Source organism: Lynx rufus, unplaced genomic scaffold (assembly GCF_022079265.1).
Source record: "Lynx rufus isolate CCGP_SWC_20201006 ecotype Redwood Valley unplaced genomic scaffold, mLynRuf1.p SCAF_17, whole genome shotgun sequence".
Taxonomy (NCBI): Eukaryota; Metazoa; Chordata; class Mammalia; order Carnivora; family Felidae; genus Lynx; species Lynx rufus.
The window spans coordinates 50,455,015-50,475,426 of NW_025814831.1; the positions used below are offsets into that span (position 1 = coordinate 50,455,015).

A 20,412-nucleotide genomic window follows, 5' to 3' on the forward strand; every position below is an offset into this window, starting at 1 on the left:
TTTATTTATTTGTATGAATTTTTCATATATGAAGGATATTAACAGTTGATTATTGCCAAATATTAATCTATTTAATAGATTAATAATTTTAATTCTGACTTTGAAAAACTCTAAAGTGTAATGTATTTATTTTGAGAGGTTTAAGTTTTAGTCTCTTAATATTAGGTATAGAACAATATTTATAAAATATGTCTAAAGCCGAAAGAATAAAAATACAAACAACACCTGTATACCTGGTATCCAATTTAAGAACTCCCAATTCCATCTCCTTTTTCATCAGTTCAGAGCCAATTACCGTTCTGAATTTTGTTGCTTATTATTTTCCTATAGTTTTATTATTTGTATCTCTAAACAATGTACTATTTCATTTTGCATGTTTCTTAATTATATATGAATATAGTTTTTCAAATGCTTTTTTTATGCAACATTATCTTCCTAAAATTCATCCAGGTTGGGGCACCTGAGTGGCACAGTCATTTATGCATCCAACTCTTGATCTTGGCTCAGGTCAAGATCTCACGGTTCGTGAGATAGAGCCCCACATCAGGCTCTGTGTTGATAGCGTGAAACCTGCTTGGGATTCTTTCTCTCCCTCTCTCTCTGCCCCTACCCTGCTCACACTCTCTTTTTCTCTCTTTCCAAATAAATAAACTTAAAAAAAAAAATTCATCCAGGTTGTATCTTGCTGCTATAGTTCATTCTTTTTCATAGCTGTATCATATTATAAGAATAGATTTACCAAACTTTATTTATTTATTCATTACTTAATGGCCATTTGCATGTTTCCAGTTGAGGCTATTATCAGTTATAGTGCCATGAACATTCTCTAAATAAATCCTAGTGCATGCATGCACAAATTTCTCTGTTATTTACCTAGAACTACTAGATGATAGGATATGGGTATCATTAGCTATACTAGAAAATGCCAAATTGTATTCCCAAGTAATTGTACCACTTTATACTCCCACCAGAAATGTGTGAGTTCTGGTTGTTTTACATTCTCACCAGTACTGACATTGTCAGTCCTTTTCATTTTCTAGTCTTGTGGTTTTGGTTGATAAGCCCCTGATTTCTAATGAGTTTGAACCTCTTTTTAAACATTTATTGTTCTTTGTATTTCTTCTTATGGAAATTTTTTGACTTTTTAATTGTTGAGTTTTTCTTTTGAATCTGTATGAGTTCTCTTATATACTGGAACTTAGTCTTTTGTCAGTTAGTGTGTGATAATATCTCTTGTCAGATCTTCCCTTTTCACCTTTTTTTAAATGTCTTTTGATGAACAAAAGTTCTTAATGTAGTCAAATTTACTTATTTTGTCTTTTATAATTTGTGCTTTTGGGTGTCTTGTTTAATTGATCTTCCTCTAAGATGTTAATGTTTTGTCTTTCACATTAAGTCCTTAATCCAGCTGAAGATAAGTTTTTCTTACATTTTTTAAAATGTTTATTTTGGGGAGGGGGAGAGAGAGAGAGAGAGAGAGAGAGAGAGCGCGCGAGCGAGCCTGAGTGGGGGAGGGGAAGAGATAGAGGGAGACATAGAAGCAAGCTCCAGGCTCTGAGCTGTCAGCATAGAGCCCCTTGTGGGGCTCAAACCCACCAGCAGCGAGATCATGACCTGAGCCAAAGTTGGACGCCTAACTGACTGAGCCACCCAGGTACGCCATAGCTGGAAATAAGTTTTCAGTATGGAGTGAGGTTGAAGTTAAATTTCATGTTTTGTTCCATATGGCTGGCTAGCCAGTTGCTTCCATACATTTATTGACAGTTTGATGGGAGTTGCATTGGTTATATAAATTGCAGTTGGTTCAATTGATGAAGAACTGACAATTTTACAGTGAGTTTTCCAAACCATGATCATGTGTATCTCTCCATTTATTTATTCATTTAATAAAGTTTTATGGTTTTCTTCATGAAGATCTCATACCTTTTTGTTAGATTTATATTAGAATATTTTTTAATATCTTGTTTTCTTTATTGATGATATCTAAAAATGCAATTGATTTTTGCCTATTAGTTTTATATCCAGAAACTTTGCTAAATTCTCTGATTAATACTCTATATGTAGATTTATTTCTTCACAGACAGTTATTTCCTCTGTGAATACTGACAATTTTTCTTTTCATTTTCTAGAACTTTATTTTTTTTTGTTCATGCTAGTTAGGACTTCTGTATAGTACTGAATAAAAGTTAACAATGCAGTCACCTTTGCTTTTTCCTTAAGTTAAAGGAAATGCATTGAATAGTTTCTGTCAAGTATGAAGTTTGCTCTGTGTGTGTGTGTGTGTGTGTGTGTGTGTGTGTGTACTTACAAGGTTAAAAATAAAGTAATTAATTTGTAACAAATGTAATAATGAAATATAAAAGAAATGACTCTGCTTACTTGCTTTACTAAATTTTCATTCAATTCTTCTCTCCCTCCCACACCCTTCTCCTCCTTAGCAAAATCTTACCCTTAACCCCAAAAGACCTTTCAGTAGAAAATACAAAAATATTTGAATGCTTTGGGACTATATTTCTCTCCTATAGCTATAACTTGAAACTCTGGCTAATCAGAAATATAACTAATAAGGTCTTGGGAAGAATTTTTTATTGCTTAATCATCTAATTTACATCAAAAAAACTGAAAAGTTTTATATTTATAGATAAATCATTTCAGGCAAGTACAGAAAGAAATACTACACATCCTTAATTTAAAAAGTTATTTTTCAGATATTTGCAGAATTTTATAAAATTCCAAACTCTGTGTTCATAAAATATGATTGAATTGTAAAAAACAAATTATATTCACTTCATATATTTTAAAGGCATTGCAGGAAAGAAAAAGGAGAATTTTGGATGAAGCTGTGGAATTAAGTCAAGATCACTTTAAAAAATACCTAGTAAAACTTAAGTCAATCAATCCACCTTGTGTGCCTTTTTTTGGTAAGTTACTAAATATAGATTTATGCTTACATTTTAGGTACAGTTTTTTGTAGCCAAGAGATACCAGCCTTTAAAGGCAGATTGTCCCAATTTTTATATCTGAGCATATCTCAGATAGTAGCTGTTCATATTGATAAATAAAACTTAAAGTCTCTACTTCCCTGTCTTTAACATAAGGTTATAAAAATTATCTCATAGAGTTGTTGTAAGGAGCTCTGTAGAGTCTTTCTATAGAAGCACTAATCCCATTCACTAGGGCTCCATCTTCATGATTTAAGCACTTCCTGAAGACCCCATCTCCTAATACTATCACATTGGGCATTAGGATTTCAACATAGGAATTTTGAACAAACATGTATGCCTGTGTATACACACACATACACAACCAGTTATGTTAACCAAAAACATCTCTAGCCAATCCCAAATATCCCCTATAGGACAAAATTGTCCCCCCCATTGAGAGCTACTGATTTAAATGAACTCATAATTATGTATGAAAAAGAAGCTAAAAACTTTCTTACTATCCCAGAGTGAGGAATAATTCTTTTTCTATCTAAATTATGGGCTTTGGGAAAACAGAGGATTAGTTTATAAATCTGTAGTCTTATCACCAGAATTGGCTTAAAATTTATTTATTGATCATTATTTAAGATCATTGGCATTAAATATTTATAATCAAATATTAAAATGGTTAGAACATATATAACACTTATAATTTAGACTTTGTGAGTGAATCCTTTTATTTTAGGCTATTAGTCTAAGAAAGAAATTAAGCCTTTTCTAAACCCTAATTTTCTTTTTATTTTTAATTCTTCCCATGTTAAAAAAATTCCTAATGTAAAATTGATTAATACACCTATCAGAGACTTAACATTTTAGGGGTAGAATTGCTGGATTATAGGATGTCTTTCAACTTTATTAGAACAGTTGTTTTTTCAAATGGTTGATTAAGTAACAAATTTTATAACTTCAAATACTTTTTTTTACTAGGAATATATTTAACAAATATTCTGAAAACTGAAGAAGGGAATAATGATTTTTTAAAAAAGAAAGGGAAAGATTTAATCAATTTCAGTAAGAGGAGGAAAGTAGCTGAAATTACTGGAGAAATTCAGCAGTATCAGAATCAACCTTACTGTTTACGGATAGAACCAGAAATGAGGGTAAATATTTTCTTTGCTTATCCTTAAAAGAGAACATAATAAATCCTCTGCAATCTGTAAGAAATATCATAACCACGCGTTATGCCACCTATTTTACTATAAAAATAATATAGTAAGTTAATAATTAATAGATAGAAGTAAATATTAGATGTTCTGTGCTAACAATATGCAGTAATTATTATTAGGTACTGGAGGCCTGGCTGGCTCAGTTGGTAGAGCATGTGGCTTTTGATCTCAGGGTTGTAAGTTCGAGCCCCATAGTTGGGTGTAGAAATTACTTAAAAATAAAATCTTAAAAATACATATATTAGATAGTTTCTCAGAGTATTGCTTCTTTGTGCAATTGTTTCAAATAATACGTTCAAAAAATGAATGACGAAATGGAATGTAACTCTGATGTCCATGTAGTAAAAAGAAAGTCCGCTACTAGTGCTATCATTGATTGATAGCCATTTTAGATATTTTACATGTGCCAATGTAACATTAAGTGTAATTAATTTCTTCATAAAAACGCTGGGTTTAAAATAGGGGAAGAGGTTGGTTGTATGTATGCATAGCAAAAAATTATTTTTTTTTAACATTCTATCAATTGATATTCTATTTTGAGCAGTGGTTCATAACATTGATTCTGTAGTACTGTAAGATGTGGGATAGCATCTAAATCATAGTAAATTATGATACTATGTTTATGTTAAATGAATTTTATTGTGTTACACTTATTTGAAATTCAGAACAAATAATAGCTATTGGAATAAGTTCACCTGTCACATTAAAAATTGTGTTAAACTTTCAGACTTAATCTGCAGGTTAGGGATATTAAGTGAAAATGGCCACCATGACTCCCACCCTCCTAAATTATAAGATGGTAACTATTCTTTGTTCTGAGTTCAAAACAAAATACCCTAGTCCTAAGAAAGAATGACCTAGGGTACACCATTATGAAAACATAGATACCTGCTTTAAAGAAAATGATGCTGGTGGTCCCATATTTCATTCTCTTCCCTCAACATTAGGCCAGCCCTCTGTGATGTGCAACTTCATAGGTCTAAAGAAATATATTCTTGAAGCCCAGATTAGAGTTTATAATACATTTTCCCAGAGAAATAATGTTAAATTGTAGTTGGGTATATTTCAAATAGAACTTTTAACATTCATGTCTCAGTAACTCCTAATAGTTTTTTGTGATCTGGTCTAGACTTCCTACCATCATTTATAGCATTCTTCTTGGGGATGTGGGAGCAAAGAATGCTTTCTTTATGATTAAGTCAAAGTAAATTTAAACATAGACAAAGTAGCTATTCACTTTTCAAGCCATGGTTAAGTGGTGTTTAAAAATAGAGCAAAGGGTGAGAAAATCAAGAATATTGCTATTATAACTTTATTAAAGTCTTTAAATTACTGTTGGTTCATATGATTTAATTTGGCTAACCTGAATATAAGAACAAGTTGATTCAATATTGTTAGAATAATATAATTTTCTTGACATTGGCAGAAAGCCTGAAAAATGGAGAATTTTATATCAGAAATTCTAAAGCTCATTTTGCCTACCCTTAAAGTGAAAAACAATACTTATTTTTACATATGCTTCTAAACCACTTCAAAATTAAATAAAGTTAAATCTAATGATTTGCTTCTAAGGAATTTTTCCGAGGAAATCATCAGAAATGTACAGAAAACTATGCACAAGAAGTTAATAATAATACTAATTATTGTAATAACAAAGAATTAGACAGCACTGTTGTGGATAACTGCCTATGTGGAGATAAGTGAAATATATTTTGGAACATCCATATGATTAAATACACCAGAGCTAAAATTTGTGTTTTATAAATAAGCCACCAATAACTGTGGTGTGGTCCCAATTTTGCAAAATAACCCCCCAAAACTAATATATGTATACATGCATATATTCACACAGTAAAAACATTGGAACTATATTCTATTAGTAAAATATTAACAGATCTCTGGTTAGTGAGATTGCTTTTATATTCCTTTTTGTCCTTTGCTAAATCATCTAAATTTCCTACCTAAAAACTTAAATTTAAGCTTAGAAAATATTTTTCCTTAAAGACAAGAAAAGTTATTTTACTAGAGGTTAGCACAGATAAGTTTATAGTTATTCTTGAAATTACTTTTGAATTTGAATAGAACTTAATCCAACTTATCTTTTTTTTTCTCCCCAATTATCAAAAGTTTCATTGTGGGCACCTGGCTGGCTCAACATGCAACTCTTACTCTTGGAGGTGTGAGTTTGAGCCCCATATTGGGTGTAGAGATTACTTAAAATCTTTCTTTAAAAAAAGTTTTATTTTGAATTTTAACTATAATTCTGTTCTAAATACTTTTATTTTATTTTATTATTTAAAAAAAATTTTTAATGTTTATATCTGAGAGAGAGAGAGAGAGAGAGACAGTGCAAGTCGGAGAGGGGCAGAGAGAGGGAGACAGAATCTGAAGCAAACTCCAGGCTCTGTGCTGTCAGCACAGAGCCCGACGCAGGGCTCCAACTCACGAGCCATGAAATCATGACCTGAGCTGAAGTCAAATGCTTACCTGACTGAGCGGCCCAGGTGCCCCTACATACTTTTATTTTGGAGAGAGAAAATGAGTGTGAGCGGGGGAGAGGCACAGAGTGGGAGAAACAGAGAAAGAGAGAGAGAATCCCAAGCAGGCTTCACGCTCAGTGCAGAGACGCTTGTGGTTCAGGGCTCCATCCCACAACCCTGGGATCATGACCTGGCTGGAATCAAGAGTCAGACATTCAACTGACTGAGCCACCCAGGAGCCCCCTAAACACTTTTGATAGCTTATTGGTGATAATCATCTTGTTGTTATACTGAATAGAAGTAATGTTAACTGAGGGATACTGAGCCATTAAGATGGTAATAAATGAAAATCTGTTCATCTTTATAGAAAATGAAGACTAGAATATACAGCTCCCATAGAAATTATACAATTTTATTTGCAAGGAGGGAGATTGAAACAATCTTGTGAACTCTAAGACATGATCCCTTAGTATGTTGCATATTCCAAAAAGATCTAAAACATACTTACAGAAATTTGTTTAATTCCAGAGATTCTTTGAAAACCTTAACCCCATGGGAAGTGCTTCTGAAAAGGAGTTTACAGATTATTTGTTCAATAAGTCACTAGAAATTGAACCCCGAAACTGCAAACAGCCACCTCGATTTGTAAGTTCATTACAATTCTGGAAAAATTGTGGTTTTTAAAATTTTTTTGGAAAAATTGCTTTTTTACAACAGTTTTCAATATTTAATATAACATTACCGTTAAAATTCTAATTTACTTGAATAACTATTTTTCAGTCTTTTGTTTTACACTACTATACTGTTTCTAAAGTTATATATATTGTGGGGGGGCAATGTTATTAGCCTTTTGATAAAGTCTGGTTTATCGTTTATCTTAGTAGGACTTATTTATCTGTCAGCTTTTAATCCTTCATAGTATAAGGGGGAAAGTTGTGAGAAAGTGAAAACCTAAAATGATAGGTAAGCTGAATGGAACAGGAAATGAAAAGACCTGGGAAAAGGAGTGAGCAAGTGTATCCCGGTTTTTCTGGCTTAACCATGAGTCCTGTCGTTAGAGCACCATAGTCCGTTGTTGCCAGTGGAACGAACTTCGTGCTAAAAGTTGCTGCTACAGTTCCTAGTTATTCCTGGGTTTATAGTGGCAACAGAAGTAGTGGAAGACCAATTCTAAGTAGTTGAACTGGAAGCAAAATGTGGGAGAAAGTGAAATCATTTATAACACACCTACTTTGGGCCAAGAAGTAAGCATGGTAGTTTCATGTTATCTCCTCTTGACAGCAATTGTAAATATAGATCTTATTCTCATTTTACAAATCTCAAAACTGAGGCTCAAAGAAGTTAAATAACTTTTTCAAGGCTGCAAAGCTAGATATTGGCACAGTTGAGATTTTAATTGAAGTTACTGGAATCTGAGTTACATGTTTTTTTATTAGGTTACCACTGTGAGAGTTTAAAAAGAGGGGTGGAAGTTGAGGGTAGGAGACAATGATAGCATTTTTCCCAAAGACTTTAAAGTGCCATCATAGAGGTTGGCGATTTACTGTTAGGAAGAAAAAAAAAAGACCTTTTTTTTTCCTGATGCACCTAACATATATTGCACATATTGTGCCTACAGTAAATATGTATAAAATTGATATCAATGAATTGAAGAATTGAATTGTTTGGGGAGCAACAAGTTTTCACACAAATTTTCAACATTTTTATTTCTGCAGTATGAAAAGAGGTTTACTTGTATTCAAGTCCATCTTAAAATTAAGGCAATCAAATTCTGAAGTGTTCTACTAGAATGTTACAGGGTGTTTTGCAGATTGGGATTTGACTGTACTGTCTTAACTACATGATAAGAATTAATAAGGTTGTGCTAAGCCTTAAAAATAAAGTATATGCAAATTAGTAATGGTAGTTATTTTGCTTTTCCTAGCCTAGGAAATCAACTTTCTCTTTAAAATCTCCTGGAATAAGGCCTAATACAGGCCGACATGGCTCTACCTCAGGCACTTTACGAGGTCATCCAACACCATTAGAAAGAGAACCATATAAGATAAGCTTTAGTCGGATTGCTGAAACTGATCTTGAATCAACTGTGTCAGCACCAACCTCTCCAAATACGCCATCTACTCCACCGGTATCTGCTTCTTCAGACCTTAGTGTGTTTTTAGATGTGGATCTCAACAGTTCCTGTGGTATGTATTTGATAAAACCGTTTGTTAAAAAAGGAATCTTATGTTTCAGATAATTCTTCTCATCATTTTAATTAGGGAACTTTAGAATCCTTTGCACACTATATTAGTGTGGAAAGTGGCATTTAAATGTGAAAATAATGATTAACACAAGGGACTAAAGCATCATTTGTGTATTGTTTATGCATTTATTTTCTAATTTATTCATTAAACAAATACTTATTTAGTACCTTTTGGGCCCCACTACTACTCTAAAGGGAGCAATAGACAGTAAGAAAACAAGAGATAAGTTTTGTGAAAGAAGTTTAAAAAGAGTCTGTGCTAGAGAGAGAACTACTCATGCTAAGAAAGGAAAAACATCCAACCTACAAAGGTAACTACGCAGGTTCATTTCTTTTAAAATATGGCAATAGAGGATGATAAAATTCTGTACTCTCTCTGTTACTACATTTGTTACTTTATGCAAACATATTTTTAAAGTAAAACCATACATTTTACCTCTCTTTTCAAATTAACTTTTCTCATTCCAATAGGCAGCAATAGCATCTTTGCTCCAGTCCTCTTGCCACATTCAAGTAAGTGAGTTGATTCTAATGAAATGACTGTACAGATAATAATCGAGTTGACTAAATTTGTATATGGGTATTTGGGTTTTGGCAGCATTAAAATTTTTTTAAGAAATTAATAAAATTCTTATAAATAAGTGTAATTATTTGCTTAAAACTCAGAATTTTGGAGGCACTTGAGTGGCTTAGTCAGTTAAGCGTCCAGTTTTGGGTCAGGTCATGATCTCACAGTTCACGAATTCGAGCCTCACATTGGGCTGTCAGCACAGAGCCCGCTTCAGATCCTCTGTCCCTTCTCTCTCTGCCTGTCTCCTGTTTGTGCTCTCTCTCTCTCTCTCTCAAAAATAAATAAAATGTTTAAAAAAATTTTTTTAATAAAAAAACCTCAGAATTTTGAAGGCATTTTCCCATTGTCCTCTTGGTTTCGTGCTTGCTTTTTAGAAGTACAATGTCATTCACTCATGAATTATTCATGCATAGTTTTAATTTTTATTTATATTTTTAAGTTTATTTTGAGAAGGAGGAGAAGGGGGAGGGCCAGAGGGAGGGAGAGAAAAAAAATCCCAAGCAGGCTCTACACTGCCAGTACAGAGCCCAATGTGTGGCTCGAACTCACAAACCATAAGATCATGACCTGAGCCAAAATCAGTAACTGAGTGAGCCACCCAGGCACCGCTCATGCACAGTTTTTAAATGCCTATGTGCTGGGACTAGTCTAGGGTGCGAGAGATAGAACACTGAACAAAATAAATAGAAATCCTCTGTCAGTGACCCTATAGTTTCAGTCCTTTTTTTTTTTTAAACTAGAGTATACTCACGGTAGCAAAGGGACCCCAAAATACAGTGCCTTAAATGAAATGGAAATCTGTTTCTCACAATTGCAGGCCAAGTAGACAACTCTGCTCCACAAGCTAGCAAGGCAATTCAGGATTCTCAAAGTGGGGCTTCCATCTTTGAGTTTTGACCAACTGGTTCATTTTCCAGCCAGCAGGAAGGTGAAGGTCAAGGAGTTTTGTTAGAAAAACGTGATCTGGGAGTTGTTCTCTCACATTACTCTGCTTTCTTCCCAAAATTTAGTTACACAGACATTCCTAGCTACAAGGGAGGCTAGGAGATGTTGTCTGTAACTGGGAAGCCTTTTGTCTTGCTAAAATACATAGGATCCTATTACTGAAAGGAAGAAAAGGAAAGGTGCACTGGGGGACAGTTAGCAGTGTTTACCACAATATATTCAAGAAACTTCTAGGATCTTCTGTTTTTATTTCTAATGTTCTACACATATACAATGATCTGCTTTGATATGGGTCATTTTTTTCTTTCATTTTACTGTCTACTTATTAAGCCCTTTAAATTTAGAGATTCATGTCTTTGATGTCTATAAAATGTTCCTTGTATCATTGGTAATAATTTCCTCCCAAACACATTCTCTGACTTCCTTTTTCGAGCTCCTTTTCCATATTGTACATCCTAGATTGAGCCTCCAACTTTATTTTGTCTCCTGTTGTCCATATCTTTGTTTTCTTGTTCTGTTTTTCACAAGATTTCCTCATTTCATCTTCCAACTCCTCTATTTTTTTTTCATCTACAATGATTTTGAATTTCCAAGAAATTCTTTCTAGTTACCTCTGATCATGCCAATTTTATGTCACCCTGTTGTCCTGGTTTTGTGGATTCACTGTCTTATCTCCTGTATGATTTGGTGTTTTTTGGAAAAAATTTTTGCTTTGTTTCTTATATTATTTCCTTTCTGAGTTCCTTCTATTAGTTGTAGTCTCTTGTCTTTCATATTAGAGGTTTTCTTTTCTTGTTTGGTATCCTTAGCTTTTCATATGTTAGAGTGAGGCAAGATAAAGTGATGGGAAATACTATATCCATGGGCAAAGCTTGTTGACTTCTAGGTTTCACTGTGAATAGAGTGATGAGAAATTTTTACTTAGGAAATCTCCAAATGTCAGAATCTGTGAGGCCTCTTCTCTAGGAATGTTTAGTTTTTCCAAAGAAAGATCTTCAAGTCTTCTGCCTGGGTGGTCTCAGCATTTAATATAAAATCTGTGTTATCAGCACAGTCCAATGTTTAGATTCACCAGAAAATAAAATCCCCAATCTCCTATCGAGTTTTAATTGTTCCTTACATAGATTTAATCAAGTCTTTTGTTTTCATGTCCATGCCTTCCATTATACCAAGTGCCTTTAAGTCCTGATCCCTCCTTTAATTCTGTGGACACATTAACTGCTGTTTGACAGTATCACTAACTATAGACATTTGGGTTTCATCTTCCTCCATTTGTCTCCTTCATGTACATTGTAGTCCACCTTCATGTACTGAAACTTCAAGATTCAGTTGTTTCTTGGCTTCAGTGAAGTTTGTATGTTTCTTTTTTTCCTTGTTGTTCTGTGTGGAAATGTTTTTACTATGTATATTTGTTTCTTCTAGTGCTGCTATAACAAAGTACCACAGACTGAGTGACTTAAAAGAACACAGTTCTAGAGGATATAAGTCCAAAACTCAAGGTGTTGACAGGGCCTTGCTCCCTCTGAAACCTTTGAGAATCTTTCCTTGCCTCTTCTAGTTTCTGGTATTTGCTAATTATCCTTGGCATCTTTTGGTGTATAGGTGCATCACTTCAGTCCCTGCCTCTGTTGTCACATGGCCATCTTCTCCCTGTTTGTTTCTTTGTCCCTACTCCTCTTCTTATAAAGACACCAATCATACTGGTTAGGGCCCACTTTGATCCTAACTTGATTACATAGCTGTGAAGACCCCATTTCTAAATAAGGTCATATTCACAGGTACTGAGGGTTAGGACTTCAGCATATCTTTTGAGGGGACACAATTCAAACCATAACACCATGCCATTTTAGAACCAGCAGTTCTAGACATTATTTTGGATGGCAATAAAATATGCTTTCCATATGATAAATAAAATTTCATCTTGAAATTTAATGGAGGATGTTAAGAATAGCTGCATAAAATTCTGACTCCCTAAAACAAATCCTGAAAGAAAGAACATTGTACATATGAAAAGTGCTCACATACAGTGAGTAAAACAGCAAGACTCCATTAACAGTGGACATGAATAGACAGTTCACATGATAGTAGGAGCAAGCCTATGTTAAAAGGTACTCTCATATGTTATTTATCCCTTGTAAATTGGTGTATTAGTATGACCCTTTTGGAAAGAAATCTGTAAACAATATGTCAAACCATAAAAATGTTCATCCCTTTGGCTTACTCACGCAGTAGGGAATTGAGTACTTTGTAACAGCTACCCTGCTAGATACTACAGATTCAGTGACAAACCAAAGATCAAGTTTCTGCCTTCATTAATACAAAATACCAATTTTGGGAAGAAGTCACATACATGATCACATTGTTCCTCCCACTCTCTTGGTTCTTCTGTTTTACTTTCAGCTCACTAGTCTGTCTTGCTTGTTTCTCTTCATATTTCCAGTCAGCAAAGATTGGAAGGTTACAAGATTCAGTCCCTGGACCTCTTCTCACTCACTTGTTTGGCCCATTCAGTCTTATATTATCTCTATATTAATAATTCCCCGTTTTTTTAATCTACCTGGAACCACTTGACTTTTTGACTCATATACTCAGTGACCTTTGACATCTCTATTTGGACATTGAATAAGAATCTCAAACTTCTCCAAAACTGAACTTGTTTTCATCCCCTGCAAAGTAGTTCTTCCCATAGCCCCTTATCCCAGCTTTAACTGTATCTAATTGCTTAGGCCAAAAATATTAGAGTTATCTTTTATTTCTCTTTCTCATACCCCCAATGTGATTCATCAATAAGTCTTGTTTACCCTCAGAATATATCCAGAATGTAACTGTTTCTCACCATCTCTACTGCTGTCACCTTGATCCAAGCCACCACTGTAGTAGCATTTTAACTTCCCACCTTCCCCACAGTCTGTTTTCAATATAGCAGCCAGGTCCTTTTAGAATGTAAGTTAGACTTGTCTCATAGCCCCCCAGTGGCTTTCCATCTCAAGTAAATGCCAAAGTTCTTGCAAAGGGCCCAGAACATCCAATGCATTTTAGCCTCTTTGGATATGTCAGACTTCACCACCTACTGTTTTCTCCCGTCACTCACTCTGCTCCAGCTACTCTGCCTGATGCACACAATAGATGCATCCCCACATTAGGACTTCTGCCTTTGCCATTCCCTCTGCTTAGAATGCTCTTTACCCAGTTGGCCTCATGGCAGGCTCCCTTGCCTCCGTCAGGCTTTTGTCCAGTGTTACCTGAGTGAGGCCTTCCCTAGTCACCCTATTTAAAATTGCTCCCCTCCTATCTTTTCCTGTCTTCCTTCCCTACCTAATATATCTTCTTCTAATTTATGACCATAATACTTTTACTTATTTACCATGTCCACTTTCTCTCCCCAATGCAGAATATAAGCTCTGTAAAGACATGAATTTTTGCCTGTTGTGGTTCACTACTATATTGCCATAGTGCCTAGAACAGCGCCTGGCACTATAGCAGGTGCACAATAAGTATTTGTTGAATAAATGGATGGACGGATGGCAAAAAAATTGGAAGTAACTTACATAGCTAACTAATATTACAGAAATTGTTTAGTAAATTGTCCTACATTCTAGTTTTAAACACTGAAGCTATTTAAAATGCTCACAAACACTAATCTTGTAGGGAAATGGGTTTTTTTTTATCGTTTTTAATTTTTTTGAGATAGAGGTAGAGCAAGCTCATGAGTGGGGGAGGGGCAGAGAGAAAGGGAGACACAGAATCTGAGCAGGCTCCAGGCTCTGAGCTGTCAGTACAGAGCCAGGCATGGGGCTTGAACTCATAACCTGTGAGATCATGACCTGAGCTGAAGTCAGAGATTTAACCAACTGAGCCACCCAGGTGCCCCAAGGAAGTGTTCTTGATAGCAAAATAAAATTGTGTTGATGCTTCAGCAAGGATTGTTGACTGCCTGCTATGGAGAAGTATAACAGTGGTTTTGTGGTCTGACTGTAGAGTCAGACCTATATTCAGAAGCTGTCACAGCTTTTCTACCATCATTTAGATATTTTCCACTTCCATGAGTGTGTGTTTCTGTAAGGAAGGGAAGACCCACCTAAGTCTGACTTAAACAGTAAGAAAACATTCTGATTCACATAACTGGAAGTCTAGAGGAAAGCTACTTTAAGATTTGTTGAATCAGTGGCTGAGTGATGTTATCAAAGACCAGGTTTCTTTTCAACTCTTCATTGTTTTGGCTAAATTACCAGCTTTATCTAAGACTGTTTTTCTTCAAGGTCATAAGAGTGGTAGTGGGAGCATAACAGTTTGTGTGCTTTGCTTCTTTATTCCATCAGGTAAGAAGAAAAGAGAGGTACAGAAAAGAGAGACAAACTGGCAGAGTACTTTTCCAGAAGGGCAGGGAACTTTGTTTTCAGATCTGCTAGCACATCTTCCAAATGTGAACTAGGTCACATGCCTTCAGCTAAACCAGTCACTGTGGCTGAAGGATTGGATTACTCTATTGATTTGGTCTAATCAGGTCCCATCTCCAGACTTAAGGGATAAGGTCAGCTTTCCCTGAAGCACAGGGCTACATGTATAAAAGGAAGGTAGATTAGAAATCTGATCATGTTAAAAGAGTGAGTCCAGTGCCCCCTTCTTTGTTTTCCTTTTTACTTTTAAAAACATATTTATTATTGGGGCGGCCGGCTGGCTCAGTCATTAGAGCATGCAGCTCATGATCTTGGGTCATGATTTCAAGCCCCATGTTGGGCATAGAGCTTACTTTAAAAAAGTATTTATTATGGAAGTATAGTTGACATGCAGTATTATATTAGTTTCGGATATTCAACATAGTGATTTGACAGTTCTCTATATTGCTCCATGTTCACCATAAGTGTTGTTATAATATTGACTATATTCCCTATGCTGTTTTTTTCATCTCTTGGACTTATTTATTTTATAACTGGAAGTTTGTGCCTCTTAATCCCTTTCACCTATTTTGTCCATTCCCTTACCCTCCTCCCCTCTGGCAGCCACCAGTCTGTTCTCTGTGTTTATGAGTCTGTTTCTGGCTTTTTTTTTTCCAGAACTCACATAAAAGTGAAATCATATGGTATTTGCTTTTTCTTTGTCTGACTTATCACTTAGCATACCCTCTTGGTCCATCCATATTGTTACAAATGGCAAGATCTCATTCTTTTTTGTGGCTAATATTCCAGTGTGTGTGTGTGTGTGTGTGTGTGTGTGTGTGTGTGTGTGTACGCGCGCACGCGCACACATGCACCCCATATCTTCTTTATCCATTCATCTACTTTTTAAAATGTTTATTCACTTTTGAGAGAGAGACAGAGCATGAGTGGGGGAGGGGCAGAGAGAGGGAGACACAGAATCCGAAGCAGGCTCCAGGCTCTGAGCTGTCAGCACAGAGCCCCACACATGGCTTGAATCCATGAACTGTGAGATCATGACCTGAGCCGAAGTTGGACGCCCAACCAACTGAGCCACCCAGGCGTCCCTATCCATTCATCTATTGATGGATACTTGAGTTGCTTCTATATATTGGTTATTATAAATAATGCTTCACTGAACACAGGGGTACATATATCTTTTTCAGTTAGTGTTTTTGTTTTCTTAGGGTAAATGCTTAGTAGTGGAATTACTGAATCATATGGTATTTCTATTTTTAATGTTTTGAGGAAACTCCATACTGTTTTCCATGGTGGATGCATCAGTTTACATTCCCACCAACAGTGCACAAGGATTCCCTTTTCTCCACATCCTCACCAACACTTGTTATTTCTCTGATTGGAGTTGGGGTGCACTAGGCCAAATTGGCCAACTAAACCACATGAGATAGACTCACTATCACCAAGAGTAGTTTGCATCCAAAGACAGGGCAAAGGATGTTGGGCAGGCCAAAGGAATATATCCACAGCACATAGTGCTCTGCCTAACATCCCACAGCATCTGCCAAGACCCCATAGGCATACTTTTTCCACTACTGACACCCTGAGGTAACAAGACCCATGAGGTGACTGCAGAGTCACATGATCAGGACAGCAGTTTTTTACGTGGAGTAACGAGATTGACATCTTTACTTGGATATTGCATAAGCAGTTCATACACAATGTGTTTAAAATTAAACTCGTCAATTTTCCCAACTAGTTCCTGTGAACTCAATCTTAGTATAATGATAAATGAGACATGGTCACTGCTTTTATTACAACTGTTTATGGAGAGAGATCAAATAGACTTGGTCCTTAACTATAGGCATTTTTGTCATATGAAAAACAAAAGAAATAAATGAAAATAGTACTTTTTAAATGTTTGTTTGTTTGTTTATTTTGAGAGAGAGCGAGAGTGGAGGAGGGGCAGAGAGAGAGGGGGAGAGGGAATCCCAAGCAGGCTCCACACTGTCAGTGCAGAGCCTGATGCGGGGCTCAATCTCACATACCGTGAGGTCATGACTTGAGCCAAAATCAAGAGTCAGACACTTAACCGACTGAGCTGCCCTGGCGCCCCAGAAAACAGTTCATACTCTATGTCTATTTGGCATAGAATTTTCTCCTGAATACTTTATCATCTTGTAAATTCTCTTTAATGTGGTTATATAACATGTCCTTTATCAGTGAGAAACTTAACAAAGAGAAAGGGTTATTTGATACAACCTTACCTTTTGCTCTCCTATTTGGAGGTTTTATTACCTGTGTAGAAATGTATCTGATACTAGCTGCTTCAGAATTATGTATGATTATGTATGCTCTTTCTCTGGAAGTTACTACAATATATGCAAATATGTTTGTTTTAGATTTTAAAAAGGCTTTTGAGATACAGAATCTCATTATTAATTTTAATTAAATTGTATATCTTCATGTAGCCATGGTACCTGCCATATATCAAGCACTACCACTGTACTAGTGCTTAGGGATACAAAAATAAATACACACTACCCTCAAAAAGCTTACGGTTTTTAGTGGAGAGGATAGGTAAACCAACCATCAGCTACAATACATTCTGACATTTGGGGCGCCTGGGTGGCTCAGTCAGTTGGGCGTCCGACTTTGGCTCAGGTCACCATCTCGCGGTCCGTGAGTTCGAGCCCTGCGTCGGGCTCTGGGCTGATGGCTCAGAGCCTGGAGCCTGTTTCCGATTCTGTGTCTCCCTCTCTCTCTGCCCCTCGCCCGTTCATGCTCTGTCTCTCTCTGTCCCAAAAATAAATAAACGTTAAAAAAAAAAAAATACATTCTGACATTTGCTGTAGCAGAGTTGATCACGTATTGAAATAAAGTCTTGTCTTATGATTGCACTGTGAATTGTGGTTAAACTAATCTTTTTTACCCCTAGAGTCTTTCTTCAGTTCATGTGGTAGTTTACATAAACTAAATGAAGAGCCACTGATTCCTCCTCCACTTCCTCCTCGAAAAAAGTTTGATCATGATGCTTCAAATTCCAAGGTAGTCAACAGGACTTAGGTTTGCCTTAACTTACTCAACTTATTCAAAGTTGTGAATCTTCAGAACAGTGCTTGTTCTTATAAGAAGTCTGTCAGTTATAATTTGGCTACCCTTTAAGGTTTTAAAACACTTTGGTTTTATTTGAAAAATACTTTAAATAATTGCTTAATTCTTGGAATATTTTTTTCTAAAAAGAGGCTGGGCAGATTCACATATACTTAGAAGTATGTTTTCTTTCTGGTAGAAATGGAAAAAACTTTAGTATTCAAAGCATTCTTGAAACTTTAAACCAGCACTTCTCCAACTTTACTGCTTCAAAATCACCTGGGAGGCTTGTTAAAACCAGATTGCCAGAGTTTCTGATTGAGTAGGTCTAGGGTGGGGCACAACAATTTGCATTTTTTAACAAGTTCCCTACTGATGCTGGTGCTGCTGTCCCTGGATCACACTTTGAGAACCTCACTGGGGAAAGCAGAAGTAGATGACCAGAAAGCAGAAGCTAGGCATTAAGTCCCCTTGGAATTATGTATTTTAATGTTCACAAAACTATACATCCTTTTTAGTCGCTTGCCTATTATAATTACAAGATAACCTGAGGCTTTATGTTCTAAGATTTCAATTAAAACATCTCATATATAAAAATATTAAACTGGGCCCCAAGTTATACTAGAAGTAATTTATTGATAAATCTGATCATTAAATTAGGTTAACCTATTTTGAACCTCTGGATTTAACTGAACACATAAGAATTTTTCAGTCTTTTGAAACCTTTCTTAACAGATTTTTCAGGAGAATGGAGGTATAATTTAATTTTTTTTTTTTTTTTTTAGGGAAATACGAAATCTGATGATGACCCCCCTGCTATTCCACCAAGACAACCTCCTCCTCCAAAGGTAAAACCCAGAGTTCCTGCTCCTACTGGTGCATTTGACGGGCCTCTGCATAGTCCACCTCCACCACCGCCGAGAGATCCTCTTCCTGATACCCCTCCACCAGTTCCCCTTCGGCCTCCAGAACACTTTATAAACTGTCCATTTAATCTTCAGCCACCTCCACTAGGACATCTTCACAGAGATCCAGAGTGGCTCAGAGACGTTAGTACCTGTCCAAATTCACCAAATACTCCTCCTAGCACACCCTCTCCAAGAGTACCACGTCGATGCTATGCGCTCAGTTCCAGTCACAATAACCTTGCTCATCCTCAAGCTCCCCCTGTTCCACCAAGGCAGAATTCAAGCCCTCACCTACCAAAACTGCCACCAAAGACTTATAAACGGGAGCTTTCACACCCCCCATCGTACAGACTGCCTTTGCTAGAAAATGCAGAAACTCCTCAATGACCTTAGCCATATGTAGTCATTGACACTGGAATGGTATTTGTAAAGGTTTTTTTTTTTTTTTAATTTATTCAGAAAAAGGCATAGTATTTTAGTACTTTTTACAAATAATGCTCTTACAAAAATGCTACTGATCAAATAAGCTTTTAAAAATCAGAAAAATAAAAATACAGAAGTCCTTTACCATGATCCTCAGGTGATCAGTAGCATTGCCTTGTTTTGGATCCTCAGTGCTGCCAAAAGGCCAGTATAAAGAATTTATATTTGCACTGTAGACTCTGCTAAAATATGGTTTAAAGTGACATTGATTGCACTGAAAAAGGGGATAGTGCATTTGTGGAATTTTTCAAATTTGAGTAATAGATGCCTTTTTAAGGCAATGAATTTACACAGATTTAGGGGGTGTATGGTATTACTGATTTTTAAAACTCTTTGACCATCTTCTAGTTTTTACTTCTAGTTTTTACATGTAGGAGAATTGTGAAAAACACCCACTGTTCTTAAACTCTTTAATGCCATGTCTTAAATGCCAGAATTTGCTGCTGAAGACAAAAATGAAAAATAGAATGAAAATAGTAGAATGCACTGTAAGTGTTTATTATTTTGTCAAAATGTATACAGAGACTACCTAACCCAATCATAGAGGGAGAAAGGGCATGTATCTCATTCAGATGTGCCTTTTGTTTTTGCAGACTATGGTGTCTTTAGCTAATGAGTTGCCTATTGTTTTGGAAAACAAAGTTAATATGCCATGTATGTACAGTTTTGTTTATATTGTATATTTAAAGATAATGCTAATAACCTATATAAATTTAAGTGACTCGAGGCCTATAATACAATCTGCTACTTTACTAATTCAGAAATTCAGAGGAAAAATTCTTATGGCATAGGAACCAACTGCTTTGCCCTCAAAACCTAGTAACTTTATAAATTTCATGTTAACTAAAAATTTTTAAAATATTTTTTTTTACATTGGTAACATTTAAACCAGCAAATACTTAAAGCTTTATTAAACTTTTTATTCAGAGAAGTGAATAAAACTTTTATTTGCCATTTGGACTCCTGGGTTCAAAGTGATGAAAAAGCGTGTTTTGCTAATAGTGTTGTAGCAGCAGTTGTAAAGTAGCCAAAAGCCACGTTGTTTATTTACTGGTCTGTGGCCTTTTACTGTGCTTTGTATCAGAGTTCTTAACAAGATTAATAAATTACCCCAGTCTTAATTTTTAAAAGATTTTTAAAGTATGTGTTTTCATTTTAAGAAAC

The 20,412-nt window shown here is 35.6% G+C and overlaps 1 protein-coding gene across 2 annotated transcripts in view; it reads left to right on the top strand.

The window, feature by feature from the left end:
• Positions 1-20,378, top strand: part of SOS2 (SOS Ras/Rho guanine nucleotide exchange factor 2) — an 89,279-nt gene extending 68,901 nt beyond the window's left edge. The window contains exons 17-23 of one of the 2 annotated variants that reach the window (XM_047079702.1): positions 2,804-2,921; positions 3,912-4,084; positions 7,159-7,275; positions 8,555-8,816; positions 9,347-9,388; positions 17,703-17,812; positions 18,643-20,378. In XM_047079702.1, coding sequence (XP_046935658.1) covers positions 2,804-2,921; positions 3,912-4,084; positions 7,159-7,275; positions 8,555-8,816; positions 9,347-9,388; positions 17,703-17,812; positions 18,643-19,152 — 1,332 coding nt within the window. In that variant the 3' untranslated portion in view covers positions 19,153-20,378. The remainder of the gene's footprint in view (positions 1-2,803; positions 2,922-3,911; positions 4,085-7,158; positions 7,276-8,554; positions 8,817-9,346; positions 9,389-17,702; positions 17,813-18,642) is intronic. The other variant, XM_047079703.1, reaches the window with a different exon arrangement.
• The last annotated feature ends 34 nt before the right edge of the window (positions 20,379-20,412 follow it).